The following is a 22,026-nucleotide window of genomic DNA, read 5'->3' on the forward strand; positions in this document are numbered from 1 at the left end:
GTCCTCACCTGCAGAACTTGTTCTTGCTGGAAGCCTGGGTGAGCCAAGCACTCACTTCTGTAACTGAATATTTATCCCCGATTAGGGCTTTGTTCCTTTGGCTGTGGAAACCCTGGGAACTCCTGGGCCGGATCACTCAACTTTCTCTCTCTCCCTCACTCTGCACCTCTCTTTTTTGAGTGTACCCCTTTCTCTCTCCTCCTCTCTCTGCCTCACACGACAACAGGTAAGAAAGCAGCCCACCAGGGAGCAGGGTGTCTACGGTGCTCCTCAGGCGTCAGCTCTGCTCCCTGGCTGGCAGCCACTTTGCACTTGCCTCTCCCGAGATGGAGTGGGCTGCTCGCCACAGATCCTCCTACCCTCCCAGTCGCTGCAGCCCCCGTCCCCCATGATTGACATGCCCTCGTTTCCAAAAGGAAAGTGAGAAACCACTCCCATCTTCCCTTGCTGCGACCCCATCTCGTGGGATCCTCTCTGCTCCCCAAAGAAGGAGCAGGGCAGGTATGATGGGGGTACAGAGACAAGGGGCTCGGCCAAGGCCAGACAGCCACAGGACGCAGATCAGTGCCCCAGCCCTTGCACCTAGGAATTGGCCAGCCTCTCCTAGAGAGGCCTCTTGATCCCTGCCCAGTACCCCCAGGTGACTTCTCCTGGCCCCGGAGATGCCGCTAGATTCATTCCGCCTGCAGAGACAAGGCTTGTCCAGAAACCAAGAGACACTTAGCCTGGCAGTACAAGTCAAGCAAAGACTATGACGGAGGTTAAAAATCATATTTCCTAATTCCTTTTGTCATTCTTGCCTGGAAGTATGGATTTTAATTCAATTCTGGCTTACTTCTAATTTAATTTTACCATGAACACCATCTGTTTAGGATTAGCACTTTGCATCGTACAATGAGGGTCAGCTTGACTTGTGGCTCCTCCGGGAGGGTAGCACAGCCTAACTGGGACACGGCTGCCAGCTCTGGAGAGATGGGTTGTCTCGCTGTTCTCCCCCCACCTCCCATGCCCCCTCCTGTGTTCCTTCTGGAGCTAATACCAATATCTACTCTTAAGGATGTTGTGAAGATCACGTTGCACCATCTAACAACAGAGTAGAATTAACATGGTGCCAGGCACGTGGTAAGCACCCAAATATTTATTAGTTGCTATCATTACCTTTTTTATCCTTCCCCCCTCCCCATTCCTTTCATTTTCTCCCTTCCTACTATTTCTTCCTTCCGTCCTTTCCACTCCTTAGATACCCGTGCTCCTTGCTGTCTCTGTGTTCCCCACACCATGACATTTCTCTGTCTGGATAAGGTGAGGTGTTCCTGTTCTCCAAGCCTGGTTGCCGTGTCCTTTGGCTTCCTAGAGCCGGCACCAGGCAGAAGGGTACCTCTTAAACTGACATCTTTGTGCCCTGTGAGCTGAGCCATGATGGGGACACAAGAGGCCTAAAGGAGAGAAGGAAGGTGAGACAAGTCCGGTGGCAGAAGGACAGCAGGGCAGAGGGAGCGTGTGTATCAGTGTCCCCAGGTGGGGGCAGTGCCTGCTTCAAGTCCTTGGGGCTCCCCTAAATACCAGTGCCCAAGGTAGAGTGCGTGAGACACTGACATCTCGGAAAAGCACTTTATGCACTTTTGAGTGCTGTGTGTACGTGGTAGCCTTGTCCCAAGCTGTCTGTCCCTGCACCAGGCCCTCATAGCCGGAAGTTTTGACTAACGAGAGTATCATGGTCGGAAATCTTTGTTTCTCACAGTTTTAAAAGAGATTCTTCAGGGGTTTCAACCCGTGGCATCTGTCCCTCTGCCTGACCTAGCTGCTTTAGTGTCTGGGCCTCAAGTTCCAAGCCTCAAGTTCCGTATCTTATTTTAAATTATTTATTTATTTATTCATTTATTTATTTATTTACTTACTTACTTATTTATTAGAGACAGGGTCTTACTATGTTGCCCAGGACGGGCTTGAACTCTTAGCCTCAAGTGATCCTCCTGCCTTGGCCTCCCAAGTAGCTGGGCCTACAGGTGTGTGCCACCGCGCCTGGTTCCTTTTCTCGGTTTTAGAACCCAATTTTTCTTCTACAAAATGTTCTCATGTTCCCCTTTCTCTAGTGCAGCAATTCCCGAGTCATTTTCTGCCCAGAAAATACCTGGCGATGGCCACGCAGCCTCTGGGGCCCTTCCCTAAGGTGACCCACTTCGGCTCCCCAAGTGCCAGCATGGGGAACTCACTCTGGGCTCTGAGCTGGCTCTGGGGGCAGCCACGCCCCTCATCTCCCCCTGCAGCTCCCCCTCGCCCTGGCAAGCTGTGTGGGCCCCCTTCGGAGTCTCGGCTTCCATGCCCAATCCCTGCCCAGCCTGCTCCTTCTAGCTTTTCCTTCCCAAAGGGCGGATCTAATCATGTCTCTCCAGCCCTCAGGAGGAAGTCCAAGTTCTTTAACCTGGCTGACAGTGCCCCTGAGAATCTAGGCCTTGCCCACCTTACCTCTTCCCTTCCCCAGTGATCTGGCTGGTTCCTACTTATTCTTCAAGATCCAGGCCAGACGTCACCACCTCCAGCAAGCCTTCCTTGACTGAACCCCTGCCCACCCCAGTCAGTTTCTTTATCTGCCTCCCTGCTGGGCTGTGTATCTCATACACAGCTCTGAGTTGGTGCTCAACTGTTTGTACGCAGCAGCAATGTCACAGAACCAAGCCCCACCCTCAGGAGACCCTTCCTGTCCTGTGGCCCTGGCTTTTGCAGGAAGCACCTCTTGGAATAGAGGGGACCCCGAGCTGGCCTTGGGTGTGAGAGGTCTGGACAGAGGGCTCTGAGTGCTGTTGGCTGGTGTGTCCCTCCTCGAGCCGGGAGGGCCCTGCCACACCCTCCACTTCCTCTTATTGTGCCTCCCTTCCTGTTAGCCAGACTGTTAGGCTGGGGACATTTTTCCTCCCTTAGAGGAACTGCCTGAATGGAGCTATTTCTCCTTGCGTCTCCCCCGACATCTGCCAAAACCCAACTCTGACCCACTGGTGGGCTCTCGTATCGACAGCGTTCCAGTCCTAGCCCACCCATTCAGCGGCGGACAAGGGCCAGGGTATCTCCTCTCTGGGCCTCAGTTTCCTCATTTGTAAAAAGGAGTGATAAGGCAGCTCTCGTGGGATTGTGAGGGTTTAATGAGATAGGGATGTCCGTGCTTCTGGCAAGCGTTGCTGTGGTTGTCACCCTGGTCCGGGCCTTGTTGCCGTGGGGGCTCTGAGGAGAGCCCGGGCCGCACGCTTGCTGGATGCCTGCAAGTCCAAACATCCTGTTCTTTTTTGAACTCCTTACTGGAGAAACAGGGAAAAGCTGTAGTTTTTTCCTTCCTCCCATATCGGGTGACACAAAAAACACAAACTTGTCTGGGTTAAGCTGTTTGACTCTCTGGTGTTTGGGAGCAAGTTCGAGCTGCTAAGCAGGGTGGCGGTTCTTTTCCTGGATTAGGGCTGATTCCGTGGGAACCGGACCACCCCTGAGACAGGAGGGCAGCCCTGATGCCTCCCCAGGGCCTGGGCCTGCAGCGGAGCCCCTTCCTCCTGGGGAGGGGGAGCCCTGGGCTCACGTCTTCCCCGCCCCTCCTGCCTCCTTCCCTGCAGGTGAACTTTCGCAGCCCCCGGAGCGGCCAGAGGTGCTGGGCCTCGCGGACCCAAGCGGAGAAGCGGCTGGTGGTGCTGGTGGCACTTCTGGCGGCAGCGCTGGTGGCCTGCTTGGCAGCGCTGGGCATCCAGTACCGGACAAGTAGGTGCCTCTGCGTCACGTGGTGGATTTGACTCACTCCTGCCCTGGGCTCTGTGCGCTTGGGCAAGGGGGGCTTCCCTGCCGAAGCCAGGACAGACCTCCAAGACTGGGGAGGGAGCTAGGCCCCGAGGGCTTGGGGTGCTGAGACGGGCCAAGGCATGGAAGCGGGTGCCAGGCGTGGTGTGAAGGTCGTGGAGTCAGAGGACTGGCGTCCACAGCCTGGCCCAGCAGCTTTCCCGCTGGGCCTCGGACAAGTCACTTACTCTCCCAGCGCCTGCGTCTTCTCTCCTTGAAATGGGGAAAGCAGTGCCCGGTCGAGAGATGGCCGTGAGGGTTAGAGATAATGTACATCACATACCTGGTGCCTCAGAGGGCTTCTGCGGCTTTGTCTCTGGGTACTGTTGTTGCCAGGACGTGGGCTGGTGAGACACACAGGCTGACACCATGTGCCACTTCTAGTTCCAATAGAATAGCAACGGTGGCCTCTGTCAATTGAATACTTTCCATGGACCAAATACCACATGTCTCCTTTATAGATGTGATCTCATGTCCTCCTCACGCAGCCCTAGGAGGTGCGGTTACTTTTGGCCCCATTTCCATATTAGGGAACTGAGGCACTGAGACTTGGTAGTGGGGGACTGAGCAGGGGGTTTGGGTGGGGAGCTGGGATTCTCCCACAGGCTGCTGCGCTCCAAGCCCAGGCTCTGCCTCCCTTTGCGGTCACGGTGCACTCCAGAATGTATCAGTGTCTCTGGAAAAGCTGCCCTTCTGTGGTCCTGGTACCCTTTGTGCACCTGTGTAAGTGCATTTATCTGTCCCCCCTTGTGTGGCGATGTGATTGGGCCCCTCTGACCCTGCTGTCAGGTCTGAGGCTGTTCTCTGTGTCTAGCCGAGTGCCGTGTGCAGAGTTAGCTCGGGAAGCAAGTACGGAACTGGAAAGGGCGGGTCCAAGTTAGAAACAGGGAAGGGGAGTCCAGCCAATCCCAGGGCCTCTCACCCCCAGTGCCCCAGCATCTGGCTTTCTGATGGCAGGTGATCCACCTGGTTGACCAGCCTCTAGGGGCTTTGCTCGGGGTCCCACCCACCGACTTGGTCACTTACCCCATCAGAGAGACGGTGAACTTCCGTGGGATCTGGGAACATCCACTCCAGGCTGTGTTGAGCCTTCTCTGCTGTGAAGTTGCTGGCCTGTGAGGGTGGCCGTGCTGCACTGGATGGAGAGGGGACATGGGGGCCTAGAGAGAAAGCAGGGACTTCATCTGAGTCATCATCACATGCCTCCTGTGTTAGGCACATGGGCGTTCATTCATTCCACGGACAAAGGTGGTGCTTAAGAAGTAATTGGTTTGTAGGTGTTTTACCAAATGTGCCTGGCCCAGCAGTACTTAATGCATGCTTGATTAATTAATTACTAGTTTCCAGACCCTTAACCAGATGTGCTTAGCAGAGTATGTGCATGCCATAGTGCACAGATAGTGAAATGAATAAATGAATGAGTGGATGAACAAAGGAGTAAGAAGGAGGGTCCAACGCGAAACGGGCTTTCTCTGCTGAGTGTGTGTAAGTGTGTGGTGGTGGTGGTGCAGGTGTGAGTTTGTATGTTGTGCACGTGCCTGCTCTACCAGTGGGGCACAAGCTGATCAGCCTCATCCTGCCGCTGCCATCTTCCCTCATCCTAAATCAGCTCCAGTTCAGAACACCCTGCCCGTCAGCGTGGCCCCTGGCCAGCCCCGGCTGCCCAGCTCTTGGCCCAGGGCAGGGGGAGCAGACCAGACTCCAGCAGCCAGTGGTGCCCTGAGACTGTCCCTAGGAGTTCCCAAGATGTTTCTTCACCAGGAACTAGAAAGGAACCCCCAAGGGACAGCTCCCAGTGTTGGGACCCACAACATTTCTGCTGTTATTGCCACGTGGGGCCCACGGGGAGGAATCCTGCTTCTGCCTCCGTTCCAGCCTCTCAGGGTCTCAGAAGGGTTTCCCCTAGCCAGGCCCCAGGGGAGGAACACTGTCCTTTTCCTGGGATGGAGCTGGTTGAGGATCAGGTGATCCCTGAGCCACCTGGGAAAGCAGTGGCCACCCCAGATATTGACAGTAACCTCACTGCTCAGCAGCAGGTGCTGGCTACGTCTGAGCGAACATCAGGCCAGTCAGAGCAAATCTGATGGTGATTCCTAAAGACCCACCTCCAGGTTGTATCTGGACACTGGTATTTTTGTCTACCTTCGTTTCCAGAAACACGCAGGTGCTTTGCAAACAGCAGCAGCAAAACAATAAATTTTCCCAGGAAATATTTTAAAGCATTTTACACGGTGTTGAGGCCAGGCACTGTCCTGATGAGCGTCCGTGAATTAGATCTGGGACCTGTTCCTGCCTTCCCATCTGATCATGCACGTCCTAAAGGGAAGAAACATTTGCTGCCTCCGCGGGTGATGACCAAGTGCTGGACAAAGCTCTTTCATTCATCCCTTCGGTCATTCATTCATTCAGAAAATGTGTGTTGAACAGCTGCTAGTTGCCAAGTACAATGCTAGACAAAGGAAAGATAAAAACACGTGAGATGCTGGCCCTGCCCTCAAGTTCACATCCTAGTGGGGGAGGTAGACAGGGAGACAGCAGGACGCGGCACAACCAGTGCTAGGATAGCAGGCACCCGGGCAGCCGAGGGGCCCAGAGAGGGAAGAGGGTCGGGGAGATTTCGCTAAGGAGCTGGAAACTTAGATGAGTGGGGCCTGGAAACCACTAATGAATTAATTAATAAAAAATGCATTAAGCACCTGTGGGCCAGGAACATTTGGTAAAGTTTCTACCAACTATTAAATAGTTAAATAATTAGTGAGGAACTCAAACCTCTAAGACTGACCTCTCGGAACTGGCCTCTTATTTTGTTTTGAAACCCAAGTTCCCTTATGATAATTACAAAAACCTTCATTAGTTCATCTCTCTCTCTCTCTCTCTAACACGCACACACACACACACACACACACACACACACACACACACACACACACACAGATTCTGATGTGTCTCACTCCCTTCAAATCACTCTCCTATAGTCTGTCTTCTGAGTATTTCTACCAGCCAAGATTTCGTTAAGTCTTACTTCCTGTGGTTTGGTGTATAAAAACAATAGGTATTCTTTTCCTTTCCCGAGTACGGAGTTATGTCATAATAGTGAACAGGTTTTTTTTAACCATACAGAAATCTCCTTCCTCACCCACCCCCCCATAAAGACTCTGGAACACCCCCTGAGTTGGGGAGCAGGGTGCATAGCTCTGATTAAGATGATCTGATTTAGAGATACTTAAAACGGCACCATCACCCCCACCATGTCCTTTATTTTCATGCATAATGGCGCCTTAATTTTTAATTGTTGTATAATTATCTCAACACAGTCACCCTAATCGTCCTGCTGTTGTGGGGCTCCTCTGAGCCCTTCTTCAGCCTGAAGGACTGTGTCATCAGATGTTAATCAGCCCACAAGTGAACCTCCCAGGACCACCCGGCCCTGCTGGCATTGTTGGTTCTGACTGAGGTGGAGACGCCCCTGCTGGCTGGAGGGTCCTTTCCTGCTCTCTAAAGACCAGCCTGGAGCACCGGACCCTGAGACTCGAGGAAGCTGAGCCCCAGCGCCCAGTCGTGAGAGCCCCGCGCCCAATTTCTCTGTGAAATTGGTCCTCCTGTTCTTCCTACTTTCCAGGTAGAGAAACCAAGGCTTGGATGAGGTCATGTGCACAAAGCCCCACAGGCAGGAGCAGAAAGCCGGGATTTAAACCCAGGTCCATCCACCTGCAAAGCTGCCGCCCTGTGCGGTGGGGACACCAATCTCGCCAGTCTGCTGCACCAGCCCCCGGCAAAGGGGCGGGGAGGGAGGGCAGGAGACGTAGCCTCAGTGGTGCCGGACCAGGACAGGCCTGGTTCAGCTGTCACCCCATCCTCCCCCGTGCAGCCCTGTCCCTCTCGCGCTCCCAGGGCCTCCGTTTCCTCATCTTTAAGCAGTGACATGTGGTGTCTGTGAGTGAGTGTTAAACGAGATCGTGAACGTGTGTGGAGCCGTGTTCAGCAAACAGTCCTGATTGTCACCGGCCCAGCTCGTGCCAACAGAAGATTGGCTGGGCCTGTGCTCCTCGGCCAGCTTCGTTTTGCCGCCTTGGGCTGCGCCACCGCAGAGGGCCGCAGAGGCTGCCCACCAGCTAGGGGCGGGGTCTGACCCCCTTCTCCTGCCTCCGGCAAACCAGTCTCTTGTTGAGTTTTTGGTTTTTTAAGGATTCAGTGAGGTAACTGAAGAGTCGTTCGCAGTTCCTCCTCCCATTCCTAACGGTCTTTCCTCCGTCCTGCGCCCTGGCACCGTGCTGTCTCCCATTTAGCACACAGTGAATGTTTAATCTGTGTTTGCAGAATGAATAACAGATATTTTTCCTACTGTTATCTTGACTTTTCTTACATTATGTATGTATCTCCAGCTGAATCATTAGCTCTTGAAGGAAAGGACTGTACCTTTTATATGCCCTATGTCCCCGCCCGCCAACACACACACACACAGGCTATGCTCAGCGAAGAACCCAGAAGATAGTAATTATTTTGCTCAATAAATGAATGTTCGAATGAATGAATAAATTTGTTGAGCATCAGGGAATAATAAAAAGACAGTGAATATTTGCAGAAGGAAAGGTTGATTAAGAGAAACACCTTAGTTTTAGGTATTTTTTATGCCGTAGACGGGATTTTAGACAGCTAAACAGAAGCCTTATTTATAAACCAGGTGGTTGTAAATCTACTGAAATCGTTTCTCTGTAGGGGCCTCGTGACCATCCAGTCCCAAATCTGCTTGGTCGGGCCTGGGGTGCGACATGTTAGCCCTGGGCCCCAGGCCACCTGCACTGCCCGCCCTTCACTGTCTTTCTGTCCCTGATCCTTCCAGGAACCCCCTCGGTGTGCCTGAGCGAGGCCTGCGTGTCAGTGACCAGCTCCATCCTGAGCTCCATGGACCCCACAGTGGACCCTTGCCAGGACTTCTTCAGCTACGCCTGTGGTGGCTGGATCAAGGCCAACCCTGTGCCTGACGGCCACTCACGCTGGGGCACCTTCAGCAACCTCTGGGAACACAATCAAGCCATCATTAAGCACCTCCTCGGTAAGCACCTGGTGGGAAGGGCAATGAGTGGGCCGCAGCGCGGAGCTGTCAGCTGGACCATCCCAGCCATGCCCGGTTAAAGGAGGAGCTTGGCAGAGGGGAAGACCATAGACTTTGGAGGAGGTGGAGCTGGGTTAGAATGTCTGCCCCTTCACTCATTGTATAATCCTGAGTAAGTCACTTATCTCTGAGCCTCAGTTTCTTCATCTGTAAAATGGAACTAGTACGACCCAAACTGCAAGTCATTTTTTTTTTTTTTTTTTTTTTGAGACAGAGTCTTGCTCAGTTGCCCGGGCTAGAGTGCCATGGTGTCAGCCTAGCTCACAGCAACCTCAAACTCCTGGGCTCAAGCGATCCTCCTGCCTCAGCCTCCCTGAGTAGCTGGGACTACAGGCATGCACCACCATGCCTGGATAAATTTTTCTATATATTTTTAGTTGTCCAGCTGATTTCTTTCTATTTTTAGTAGAGACAGGGTCTCACTGTTGCTCAGGCTGGTCTTGAACTCCTGACCTTGAACGATCCTCCCGCCTTGGCCTCCCACAATGCTAAGATTACAAGCGTGAGCCACCGCGCCCAGCCCCAAACTGCAGGGTTTTGAGAACTAAAGAGCACACATGGAAAACATTAGCGTGGTGTGTGTGGCACATAGTAGGTGCCCAAGAACTGACAGCTGTGGTCATTACTCTTGTGGCTTCAAGCTTGGCTTAGTTTTTGACTAGTATTGACTGTGAGTTTTGAAAGTTTTGAGCAAAAGGGGCTAAAGCTGAACACACTAGATCTGATTTTAAGGTTGTGATCCAATGAGAGTTGCAATAACACTTATCAGAGTTAGTTATTCACTGTAGGTGGGAATCTTCCTTGACCTCATGGTGATCAGGCTCGCACAATGAGCTGTCTGGCCAAAGTTCTTCTCTTTGTACCTTGTTAGGTCTTCGGCGCCTCTGGTTGACCTCGGCATTGCTGGTTTTATCCCTAGATTAGAATCCCACGTCCGTCTTGTTTACAGCTATATCTCTGGTTAATGTTTGTTGAATTCCTGTTTGTCCATTGGGTCCCTCCTCCGAGTGAAGCACAACACCCGTGCTGTACCCCAGAGCTCCTGCCCTGAACCACGACCTCGGCCATCTCCCTCTCCTGCTGACCCCCGCCCCCTCCTGGGACCCCAAATACTGGGAGAGAGAAGTGAAAAGCCAGTCAATTTATCCACCAGTGATAGAACTTAGATTCGACGAATACTTAAGTTTTTCAAAACCCTCAAGATATTCAAAAGTAGGTAAAACAGAAGATGCCCCAAAGGGAACAAATCTCAAAGGGACAGAAATCTTATGAGATAGGAAATGATTTTATTTTGACAAATTATGAATTTAAGGCAGCTATGTCTTTTAGATGAAAGTAGAAATAAACCAGGTGAAGGAGTCATTTCATTCCTAGGGAAAACACACCCGCCCACCTTTCTCCTTGGCCTCCAGCAGCTCCCCGCAGGAGCAGTGCCAGCGCCCGGAGCAGCAGCCTCCCCGTCTGTCTCTTTGAGGATGAGAGCAGGGTGGTGCTCCTGGTCTTATGCTGCCAAAGGTGCTTTTTTTTTTTTTTTTGAGACAGAGTCTTGCTCTGTTGCCCGGGCTAGAGTGCCGTGGTGTCATCCTAGCTCACAGCAACCTCAAACTCCTGGGCTCAAGCGATCCTTCTGCCTCAGCCTCCCGAGTAGCTGGGACTACAGGCACGCGCCACCATGCCCAGCTAATTTTTTCTATATATTTTTAGCTGTCCAGTTAATTTCTTTCTATTTTTGGTAGAGACGGGGTCTCGCTCTTGCTCAGGCTGATCTCGAACCCCTGAGCTCAAACAATCCGCCCGCCTCGGCCTCCCAGAGTGCTAGGATTACAGGCGTGAGCCACCACGGCCGGCCCCAGAGGTGCTTTTGAAAGGGGATGCAGAGTCCACTTGCTCAAGACTTCTTGGGTGTGGCTCCAGGTAAAAAAAAAAAAAAAAAAAAGAAAAGGGAATGCAGCCTTTCATTTCAGAACTAGAGACTTAAGAGACAAATATGTCTGTGGTTGCAGGACTGGACCTCAGGGATGTCCCTTCCCCAGTGCCTGAAGACACTGCCGGGGGCTGGGCAGGGACTGTCAGCCTGGCAGGGGAATGGTGCACTAGTGTGACAAGATGAGCCAGCTCTTCTGCTTTGGAGTCACCAGGACCTGGGTTGAAACCCTGACTCCGCCGCTTACTGTGACATCTTCACCCTTCTGGGCTGTTTTCTTCTCAGTGCGACGGGAGCCACGCCTCCTCTGGCTTGTGGAAATTAAGTGGGAAAATACATATACGTGCTTTGCCCAGGCCTGGCCTGTTGTGGCGGCTGCTGTTTGTATGTTACTGTTACTATTCACCCTTGACCTCTGCACAGCACCTTACAGGCTGCAGAGTTCTTTTGTAATGCCATCTCCTTTGACCCTGTGGGGTAGAAGCTGGGAAGGTATTGTCCACCCTGTTTCACAGATGAGGAAACTGAGGTCCAGAGAGGTCCTCAAGATAGACCAGCGGGTGGCAGAGCTGGGACTTGCCTGATTCCTGCCCGTGTGCCCTTTCTCCTGTCCCACACCACTTCCTTCAGGACAAGGGACAGATCCAGCTCCCTTCCCACCTTGTTGGAGAAAGCCTTCCGGAGTGGAGAGGTCTGAGGGTCTGAGAGAGAGGGAGGGACAGCGACATTTGTTGTATGTCCACGTGTGCTGTGCACTGAGCCAGGGTCATAGCCACTGCCTCATCGATCCTCACTACAGTGCCGGCACTTGTTGCAATTGTTGTTCCCATTTTATAGATGAGGAAACTGAGGCTCACAGAAGTTAAGTGACTTTGCCAAGGACACACCACCAGTCCAAAGCTGAGAGGGCTCACGCTCTGGGGGGGCGGGGAGGAACAGCAGACAAGCCCTCCAGCTTCCCAGTTAGGCCCAGAACCGGCCCGTGTGCGTCGTGCCCTCAGGTCTTGATCCCACTGCTTCTGGTGCTCCTGCTCATCGGGGGGACCTTGGGGTCTGTGCCAAGATTGGGTCCATCCCCCCACTCCACCCGCAAGGAGGCAGGGCTCGTGCAGAGTGGCCTCCAGTCCCAGGCTCTGGCTTTACGTCCACCCCATCCCTGAGGGTCAAGTTGTGGGTGGGGAGCGGCACTGAGCCAGGCACGGAACAGCCAGAACCTTGTGTTCAGGTCCCTGACCCCAGGCCAGGGTCTGGTGCTATCTGGAGGCCAGCCTGCAAAGTTTGAAGTCAAGCAGTCCTGGCTTGCTAGCTCAGCCGCTTGTCACCTGTGTGGCCTTGCACAAGCGAGCTGGCTTCTCTCCCACTTAGTTTCATTATCTGTAAAATGGGGGTAACGATTCCTCCTAACACACAAGGCTGCCCGGAGCCTTGACTGGCATGGGATGGACCGAGCCCGGCATCTCGTGAGTGCTCAGCAAAGCACAGCTGCCCTTCTCGGTGGTGTCAGGTGAGTTCCAACCCAGACTTCTTGCAGACAACTTGCAAAGAGGCCACCTGAACTCTCAGGACCTCAGCTCATCACCTGTAAAGTGGGAACTAAGATCAGTAGGGATGCTCTAAGGGTTGATTAACTGAGTAGCCAAAGAAAAGAGTCATTATTGCTGATTTTTCTTTCTTATAGAAGTGCTGGTGGGGGCTCAGTTGTTAGGAAGGAGGTACAGCGCATAGCTATGACATGCTGAGTTTTTTACTTGTATCATTATTTAATTCTCCTAGTAAACCCATGGAGTAGGTGGTATGTGCCCATTTTACGCACAAGACTCACAAATACAAGGGAAATGTATTTCCTAGGAGATAGTGGAGCTGGGATTCAGACCAAGAGCTGTGGGGCCCCAAAACCTGTGTTCTTTCTCTCCCGATGCCGCTGAGTCAGGTCCACCGTGGAGAGGCCCTGGAGGGGCACCGATTAGGAGGAGGGCGCCCGAGAAGTGTGGGCCACCGGCCTTCTTTCCCAGGGGGCTGCTTGGCTGCACTTTCCAGGCCGGAGAGCCAAGCCCTGGCCCAGGCCTGATGAACACAGCAGCTAGGGACACCCCCATGTCATACTGACCAGAAGCCTCCTCAGAAGGGAAGTCCTGGGGTCCTCTAACCCCAGGCTCACCCCCAGGAACTAGTCTGGAAATGGCCCCTCACCTGTGGGCCTTGGCACCTGCGATTTTGATACCTGGAAACCCTGGAAGAGGCAGGCAGCAGATGAGTGGGTGACAAAAAAAATGCAGGCGTGTGGGCCAGTGCATTCCTGGGCTTCAGGCCAGGCTGGTTTCAGCCTCCCCAAGACAGAGAGATCAGTCAGCAGGCCTGAGAGGGAGATAGGGTGATGGGCAGCAGAAAAGCAGGGGTACCCAGGCCACTCCAGCCTAGCCAGGGGGTGGGCTTCCCTCTAAGCAGGGAGGGGAGAGGGGACGTTTTGAGTGCCAGTGAGGATTGTGTCAGCTTGCCCAGCTATTACCATCCACTTGCGGGTGACCTTGGGCAAGCCACGCATTTGTCTGGCAGGTGAATTCACACTAGCCTGCCTCCTCAGAGGAAACCAGGCAGATCTGTAGCAGGCGGGCTGAACTAGACCAGGTGCCACTGTGACATGTCCTTGCAGCCCACTGGCTGGGTGGGGGAGTGGCCTTAGCTGCAGGAGACACAGACGTCTTCCACCACGCTCTGCCAAGCAGCTAGCACGGGCTGTCCTTGTAGGCTTTGGGCAGACAACAGTGTGGCCTCACTTCGTCAGGGGAAGGAAACAGCCAGGCCCCTCATCCCTTAGGCTTGGCCTTGCCTAACAGCTGTGCTTTTAGCTCAGATGATTCCACCAGCCAGAGTGCCTACCCCACCCCTGCAAACCCTTCGAGACTTTTCTTAAACCTGCCTCCATTATGTGTTCTGCGGCTACCGGAGGGCTTCTTGGGCCTTGTGCAACAATTACATTGTGTGCACCTATTGTGTTTACTATATTTTATGCCATAAGATGAATGCACACAAAAAAATTAATGCATGCTTGGTGTAACAATTCAAGCAATACAGATTTCCTAAAGGAAGAGTTAGCAGTCTGCCTTCCTTCTACCCCCAACACCAGCCACCCTGAGAAATACCGAGTATTCCAATGACATTAAATGTGTCCATGTCAGTGATTTGACAGTTAATCGTGTCGCCTGTGCCATCTCTCATATGTTTATTTTGCTATGTTTTTCCAATATTTACTGTCCTATTTAGCTTCATCTTCCCATGCATATCGGAAGGGGGCCTTCCGTGGACAGGATCTGCATTGCAAACGCTTCCTGGCCAGTCTAGTGTCTGCAAAAGTGGGCACTGCTTGCATGTTTGGAGAATGGTTAAATGGATTGATTGATTTTCTTTGTGCTGCCATAACAAACTAGATAATTTATGCCACAGACTAGATAATTTATAAGCAGTAGAAATTTATTTCTCACTGTACTAGAAGCTGGGAAGTCCAAGATCAAGGTGCCAGCAGGTTTGATGTCCGGTGAGGGCTGCTCTCTGGTTCTAAGATGCCACCTTGTCGCTGCATCGTCCAGAGGGGACGAGCGCTGTGTCCTCGCATGGGGGGAAGGGATGGCAGGGGTGAACTCGCTCCCTCAAGCCCTTTCATAAGGCACTAATCCATTCATGGGGCAGAGCCCTCATAGCCTAATCACTACCTGAAGGTCCCACCTCTTAATTCTGTTGCACTGAGGATTAAGTTTCAACATGAATTTTGGAGGGGACATAAACATTCAAACCACAGCATTGATTCATTGATGGGAGGATGGAAGGGGTTGTCCAGGGCTTCTTAGGGGCAGCTGGACTGCTCCAGATCCACTTCTGGTTTTCTGAGCCAACCTGCTGAAAAGGACAGGAAAACAGAAAGAGCTTAGGCTCCAGTCCTGGCCTTCGCCACTTACTTATGTGACCTTGGACGGCTACCCAACCTCTTGCCTGTAAATTGGGTGTGATGCTAATAATAGCCACTGTGGAAATTGTTATGACAAGAAGTGTACACACAGCCACGCCCACATGCAGAGGAAGCAGTTCACTTTCTCAGGGAGGCCTGAGAGTGCCCGGGTTCAAACTCCAGCGCAGTGCGTATTAGCTCTGCCTTTACAGGCCGGTGCCTTCACCTCCCTGGGCCTCGTTTTCCTTCTCTCTGAATGGGGGGATAACATCCACCCAGGGAATCCGTGTGAGGTTGAGATCGCGGCACAGGGCCCGGCCTGGCGTGCAGCGGCACCAGAGAGTGGCAACGGCGTTGTTGTGATTTCTGTTCTTCAGAGCAAGGCGCCGTCTTTATCAGCTTTCCCCTTCTCCCCCGACCCCACAGGATGGGGCTCCCGAGGCCTGTGACCGTCTGAACTGAGTCTGGTTTTATCTAAAACAAACACTGGTCCTGCCCTGATGTGGAGTCAGAGCCCCACATGCCCCCGGCCAGGCGGTCCGGCTGCCGCACACTTCCCGACCCCCCACCCCCGAAGCCCACCGCCGTCGCGGCTCTGCCTGCCTGGGCGTCTGTTCCCTCCCCGAGGAGTGATCTGGGCGAGGGTGTTTCCATAAAAACTCCCAGAGGAAGAAGCAGACCGATTCAATGGTGTGCTGGCTTTCCTCTCCGGGACGTTGGGGAAGTGACTAAGGAAGTTTCTGGAATTTGGGGTCTATAGAAGGAAGTATCCAGGCATTTTGGAGCCCTGTTGTCCAGCCCTAGACTGCCAAAGCAGTTCCATACCACTGAGGCCCTGGAAGTGCCACCATCTCCAACACATGTCCCCAGCTCGGTCCCGGGAGCCACCTGTCAGCTGTGGACTCACTTTTTGCCTCTGCGACAGCATCTGCCGGGAAGTAAACGCAGCGGGGGTGTCTTGGAGGAGACCCAGCTTCTCCTATCCGGAGAAAGGTCCGTGCCTGACCCCGCTCCGAAACCAAGCATCCCCCCTCAGACCGAGGCGGCATCCTTCTCTGCGAGCTCCCAGCGCCCCTCACTCGCTCCGTCACCGCTCGCCGGCTGCAGCTTGTGCCCTGACCCTGTGCCAGGCGTTGCCCGGCGCTGGGGTGGCGTGTGGAGCAAGACCTTCTCTTCTTGTGTAACGGACATTCCAGCAGGGAAGACAGACAATAAACAAATAAATGAGTCAATAAATGATATGATTGTGAAGAGTAGGCACTCTGAAAAAAATCCAGTAGGATGTGGAGCCAGAGAGGGAAAGAGGCCAGTAAGGCTACAGCCGTCAGGAGGAGGGACATCTGAGCAGACACTTGAATTAAGGAGAGAGCAGACCACCTGGCTATCAGGGGAGGAGTGTGCCTGGCAGGAGGAGTGGTGAGCGCTGCGGCCTTGGGGCAGGGACTGGGGACAGTCAGGAGGGGACAGGCCCTGTCAGCGTTTCTCATGCTGTGTTCGCTGTCATCCCTCCACAGGATTTTATCACCACCGGTACCCTCCCTGTCTATCTGTTGGTACACGTCCTCTGTGTACACAGAGTGAAGAGAACGGTGTGTTTTGCCCACCGCCCGCCCCCAGAACAAATTCCTGGGTGCGGTATCGCCCCTGGTGAGCATGCCTGATGCAGGCCCCGCAGGCAGTTTGGAGGAACTTGACACTCCGGCTCCTGTTTGGACTAAAAGCAGTTCAAGACAACATCTCCATAAGCTCCCCAGACCAGGGTTCCTCTTGGACGTGTAACAGAGATCTCAAAATGTCTGAAACGGAACTTGGGACGGTAGCTGTCTGCACTTACTCTGCTTCCCAAACCCACGCTCGTCCCCAGGCTTCTACATCCCGGGCACAGCAACCGCTGGCTCAGTCCTCATCCTCAGCTCCCCTTTCTCTCACGTTCCACACACTTCCCACCCCCTCCCTGCTGCCACCCTGGCCAAACCGCACCTGTGCTCACCTGGTTCCTGCGACAGCCTCCCACCTGCTGTCTCGCTGTGGCTCTTGGCCCCCTGGAGCCTGCAAGGTAGTGGCTACCCCCAAGTGAGGACAAAACCGAGGAGGCGGGAGGCTGTGCTGGAGGCCGTGCTGGGGGCTGTCCCATGGGCTCTGGGAACCGGAGGGAGGGAGAGGAGCCTCAGCTTCTGCCAGGGCCCCTGCCCGGGAGCGTCGGCAGTGGGAATCCAGGCAGCTCGGGGGTGCAGGGAGAGGGGCCACCTGTCGCATTGCCTCTCTGAGCACATCTCAGTCAGGCACCGGCCTCGTCACCCTCTCGACCCCAGATTCGGTGTCCTTCCTCATCAAAACTGGTCCCTGGGCCCTGTTCTTTCAGCACATGTCGCTGAGGGCCTACTCTGTGCCTGTCCACGGCTGGTTCTGGGGATACAGGGACGATTAAGATGTGGAATGGGGGCAAGCGGCCCACACGCAGCCCCACCTCCACTCCATGTTGAGCTCACCCTTCACCCTGAAGCTGAAACAAGGCATCCTTGGGGCTTCCTCAGCTTCCCGGGCCTTCTCCCGCCACCCTCTCAGGTCCCCCTGGACGTTGTCCTCTCAGCGTTCACCCCAGTGTGTGATCGGTGCCCTCCGGGTGTTTGGTTCTGGTCTCTCTCGCCCGCCAAGCTGCTAGCCTCATGCAGACAGGCCCGCGTCCGTGTTGCCCACCATGTCCTCTGTACCCAGCCCGGCTGCCACCAGGCAAGAAACCCTCAAACAGTTGTGGGAGAACCGGTGAGCACGGCACCCAGGGTGTGTGAACGTGGTGGGGGGGCCTCTCAGGGAACTAGAGAGGGAGCTGTGATGGAAGGAGGCTCTCCCTACCCTGGTGATAATTCAGAGCTGGGACAGGTGTCAGGAAAGAGGGGCCGGGCAGCCTCGGACCTCAGAACTTGCTGTGATTAACACAGCCAGTCTGTTCCCGGGAGCCTTTCTTTGGGCCTCTTATCTTGATGGCCTTGGGTCGCTGGGACAGGGAGATGCCTGGCCCACTCAGGGGCCAGAGTGTGCAGAGCACCTCCTCTGACACAGCCCTGGCATTTCAGGGTCACGGCCGGAGCCAGATGTGGACAGTGAGACGCTGTTTCCGGGGCCTGAGAGCAATGACGACTCTCGCTTTCCTTTCCGAGAGCGGAGCTGCTGGAAGTGTTGCCATAGAGACGAGGCCTCTGGGACTCCCCCTTCACTGTCCCTGATACTCTGTTTCCTGCGTGTGAGGAGCCGCAACCAGCCCAGCTCTCCCCAGTTCCGCCCTCCCCTCCAGGAGGCCTCTGCTCATGGCTCCCCTGGGGCCTGGGGGACACACAGGCATTTCTAACACTTTGCAGCGCGATAGCCCGTGGTCTCCAGGGCTCTTGCACCCTCCATAGCCCTTCTCGTCCAGGCCCCATGACCCTGGCTCTCACTCCAGGGGTTCACTGGTCTCTATAGCCGCCTTCAAACTGGCCCCAGGCTGGTCCCATCCCACTTTCAGGGCTGTCACCATGACTTCAGCAAAAGAGGGGCTTGGTGCTCTCTGACCAGAGAAAATCATGGTGCTAATTTTAGGAAGAATCAGGGGTCAGGGAGCTCTCTGGGGTGAGGGCCGGGAAAGCTGATAGAAGACTGGTCAGGAAACGACTCGTGCCCTCTGCACCAAGTGACTATGGCAGTCAGGACTCTGCTCTCCAGACAGCATGCCCTATGTGTCCTCACTTGTCCCCACCCTGTCCTGCTCCCCTCGACCCAGCGCCCTCTGTCATTTCTACCTGGTGAGCCACTTCTCACGTTTGAGAACCAGCTTGTGTGGAAGGAGCACCCTCTGGGGATCCTCTTCCTGTCCCCGCCCCCAAAGGGAGTTGCTTTTCTCTGCATTCCGTGGCTATTTGCGTTGTTCAGGGCACTTTCGTGTCTCGTGGTCATTTCTTTGCACATCCGTGTCCACCATTTTAGACCGTGAGCTCCCTGGGGGCAGGGAGCGGGTCGTATTTATGTCTGTAAGACCTAATGCCACGCACCACGCTTGGCACTCAGCAGGTGCTCAGAGTGTCAAGACCTCAGGGGTGAACATCTTAGGATGTTCATAGAAAAGATGGTTTCAGAGAGTCCTTGAAGGTTGAGTAGCGTTTTAACAGGGTCCCATGCAGAAGCTCCACCGGGACAAGAATGTTTTCTTCTGTGTCCTGGAGCTTGCACAGTGCCTGAAACAGAATAAGCATCTAGTATCTGTTCAGCGGGTGAATGGTTAAAGTTCTGCTAGAAAAGTCTTCGTGGAGGAGGTGGGGTTTGGGGGAATCTTCGAAGGAAGCACAGGAAGGGGCCTCAGGGTTGGAGAGAAATGAATATGAATAAGGAAAAGTGGCCAGAGCAGTGAGGGGTTCCCCAGGGAGGGAGCGGGCGGGACAGACGGAGTTGAGGGGGTCGGGGACTCCAGGAAGGTGTGGAGCAGGGCTCTAGGAGGAAGGCGCGGGCAGAGGAGCCTGGCACCTTTACCAGGTGCGGATGGGAGCCTCCCATGCTGGTGCACCCCCAGGGGCACTGTCTTCTGCAGGCGGCACCTGGACCAGGGCACTGAGGTGAGGCAGAAGGGGAACAGAGCCTCCAGGGTGTCCGGGGTAAGGTCTGAGAAGCCACAGTGAGTGGACATGCCGCTCGCCGGGGTTGGCAGTGGAAGACGGCCCTTTGCGTAGACCGTGAGTGTAGCGAGCGTGCCCAGCCTCTCCGAGGAGGAATCAGAAAGTAAATTCATAATGAATGAGGCTTTTCAAGCTTCTAAACAATTCCAGTTTCTTCTTTAGCACAAGAAAGGTCACCTGGGATCTGAAAACCAAGACAGGCCCCGTCCCACGCACCCGGCAGGGGTGTCCATGCCACACGTTGGCCAGCGGGGCAGCAGACCGCAGCTGGTGGGTCTGCGAACCCCGTCAGCAGAGGGCTGGAAACCTGGTGGACCCTCACTTGCTGTCAGCGCAAGTCCAGGAGCACCCGCAGTTTGCCAGCTCTGCCCAGGGCGCTCACATACCCGCCGCGACCCAGTTCCTCGCCGCTGCTGCCGTGACAGGCGTCAGAGCTGTTTTACAGCTGAGAACACCGAGGCTCTGAGAAAAAGGCCTCGCCCAGGGACCCCCGGCGGGCAAGTGGGGGCACACTGCAAACTCTGCTGTCTGTCGTTCCAGAAAACGCCACAGCCAGCGTGAGCGAGGCAGAGCGGAAGGCGCAAGTGTACTACCGCGCGTGTATGAACGAGACCAGGATCGAGGAGCTCAGGGCCAAGCCCCTGATGGAGCTGATCGAGAAGGTGGGTCCCTCGGGCAGACTTTCCCGGCCTTCTCCTGCCTCTGCCACCTGCCTGCTGCTCTGGCTTCAGCCCCAGCTCTCAGGTCCCGCCGGGGCCCGGCTACCTCACCCCTCTAGCCTCGTACTCACACCACGCCCAGCTGCACAGTGGTGCCTGTGTGTGTTGGGGCTGCCTGCGTGTGTGTGTGCGCGTGTGCTGCGTATCTCCGTGGGTGGGACTGTCTGTGCGTGTATTTGCATGAGGGTGTGTGTCAGCATCTGTTGTGGATGTCTGTCGTCTGTATGTGTGTTTCTGTGCATCTGTGTGTGGGACAGGGGCCACGTTTACAGGGAAAATGTTCCTCTGCATTGCTGCTGCTTCATCCTCAGAGGGTACGCTCGTGTGTGTGGAGCGGGGTGTGTGCATTCCAGAAAGACCAACAGTCTTGGACCAGAGCCAGAGCCCTCCCTGTGAGGACAGCCCTGTTGACCTGGGCCACCCCCCTACTCCTGGGCACCTCCCACTTGCCCTGAGCAAACTCCAAGGGCGCTGGCCAGGCCACCTGGTGCAGGCGGAAGGTGGCTATGGGTGTTTTCCGGCTGCCCTGTGCACCCTTGTGGGTCTGTTCCTAGCCTGGCTCTGGGAAAGTATCACGGCAGGGTTGGTAGCTGCGGGCACTGGGGACTGCACCAGTGTCTCCTCTCTGGATAAGCCCCACGTACCAGCATGTGCCAAGCCAGGGAAGACGAAGGATATTAAAAAAAAAAAAATCCCAACTTCGAGAGAGACTAAAGCAGACCGTAGCTTATCAACCTTTTTAAACCTATGGGGCCTTTTTCCCCCATAGGCACAACTGGATTTGTGTTTTGTAAGAATCACATTCACATGGTTCAACGTCCAAAAAGTAAGCGGTGTCCGGGCAAAAGCCTCCTTCCCATTCCCCCGCAGCCACCCAGGGAGCAGCCGCCACGTGGTCCCTGCCTCACTTGTCTAGGATAAGTCTTCGCTCCACCTGTGGGTCACCAGCCCCGGGTCAGAACCCTTCCGTTTGCTCTTGAGGCTCAGAGAGGTCAGGCGAGGCTCCGGGTCACAGGCAAGTCAGCTGCAGGACCAGAACCCGCATCCGGTCTCCCTGCAACCTCGTCACCTCCCCTCCCTCCCCACAGCTCGGGGGCTGGAACATCACAGGTCCCTGGGCCAAGGACAACTTCCAGGACACCCTGCAGGTGGTCACCGCCCACTACCGCACCTCGCCCTTCTTCTCTGTCTACGTCAGTGCTGACTCCAAGAACTCCAACAGCAACGTGATCCAGGTGAGCTGGCCGGAAACGGAGGAGGAGGAAAGGGCATGACCTCTTCCTGTTTTGACTGTAGCAAGCGCAGGGGTGGGGGAGACTTGCCCCAGGTGGGCGACAGGCTTCTGGCTATTCCCAGAGGCCCCCATTGATGATGTCTTTGTAGGCAAGAGACTAAGGAAGGGTAGGCCGCCATCCGTGGGCAGGTAGACGCCGCACCACAGATGAACCCTCGTGTGCTGATTGGTCACTGTGGGCCGCAGGAGTGATGTCAACTCCTGGGCACAACTAAAGCACCTCCGGGTCCCCCCACCTCAGCGTCTGTGCTTGGAATGGTGTTGAGTCATCTCTCCCTGTCGGAGCCTGCCCCACACTGAGGATGGGCATGCCCGGGGGAGCCCCAGAGCTGGTCTGCCCCAGCCTCAGATGCAGACGTGAGAAACCCGGCCTAGGGCCATAAAGGCTGGGCTCCTGGCCCATTTCTGCCATCTACCCACTGTGTGACCTTCAACAAGTGCCTCAACCTCTCTGAGCTGTAGTTTCCTTATCCATCAAATGAACTAAAGTAACACCTATGCTAGGTGTGTCGATGTGTGGCCCTAGGCTAGTAGCTATCAGGGGTGCCCTCCCCTGCCCGGCACTCAGCAGGCCCCGCCA

At 54.7% G+C, this 22,026-nt stretch overlaps 1 protein-coding gene across 1 annotated transcript in view; it reads left to right on the top strand.

Moving 5' to 3' along the window:
• The first annotated feature begins 3,435 nt into the window (after window positions 1-3,435).
• The window catches only part of ECE1 (endothelin converting enzyme 1), a 48,854-nt gene continuing 30,263 nt past the window's right edge, over window positions 3,436-22,026 (top strand). Inside the window, exons 1-4 of the mRNA XM_012659271.1 lie at window positions 3,436-3,738; window positions 8,654-8,866; window positions 19,974-20,095; window positions 21,241-21,387. Coding sequence (XP_012514725.1) covers window positions 3,495-3,738; window positions 8,654-8,866; window positions 19,974-20,095; window positions 21,241-21,387 — 726 coding nt within the window. The 5' untranslated portion in view covers window positions 3,436-3,494. The remainder of the gene's footprint in view (window positions 3,739-8,653; window positions 8,867-19,973; window positions 20,096-21,240; window positions 21,388-22,026) is intronic.

Source organism: Propithecus coquereli, unplaced genomic scaffold (genome assembly GCF_000956105.1).
Source record: "Propithecus coquereli isolate 6110/MARCELLA unplaced genomic scaffold, Pcoq_1.0 Scaffold600, whole genome shotgun sequence".
NCBI classification, from domain to species: Eukaryota; Metazoa; Chordata; class Mammalia; order Primates; family Indriidae; genus Propithecus; species Propithecus coquereli.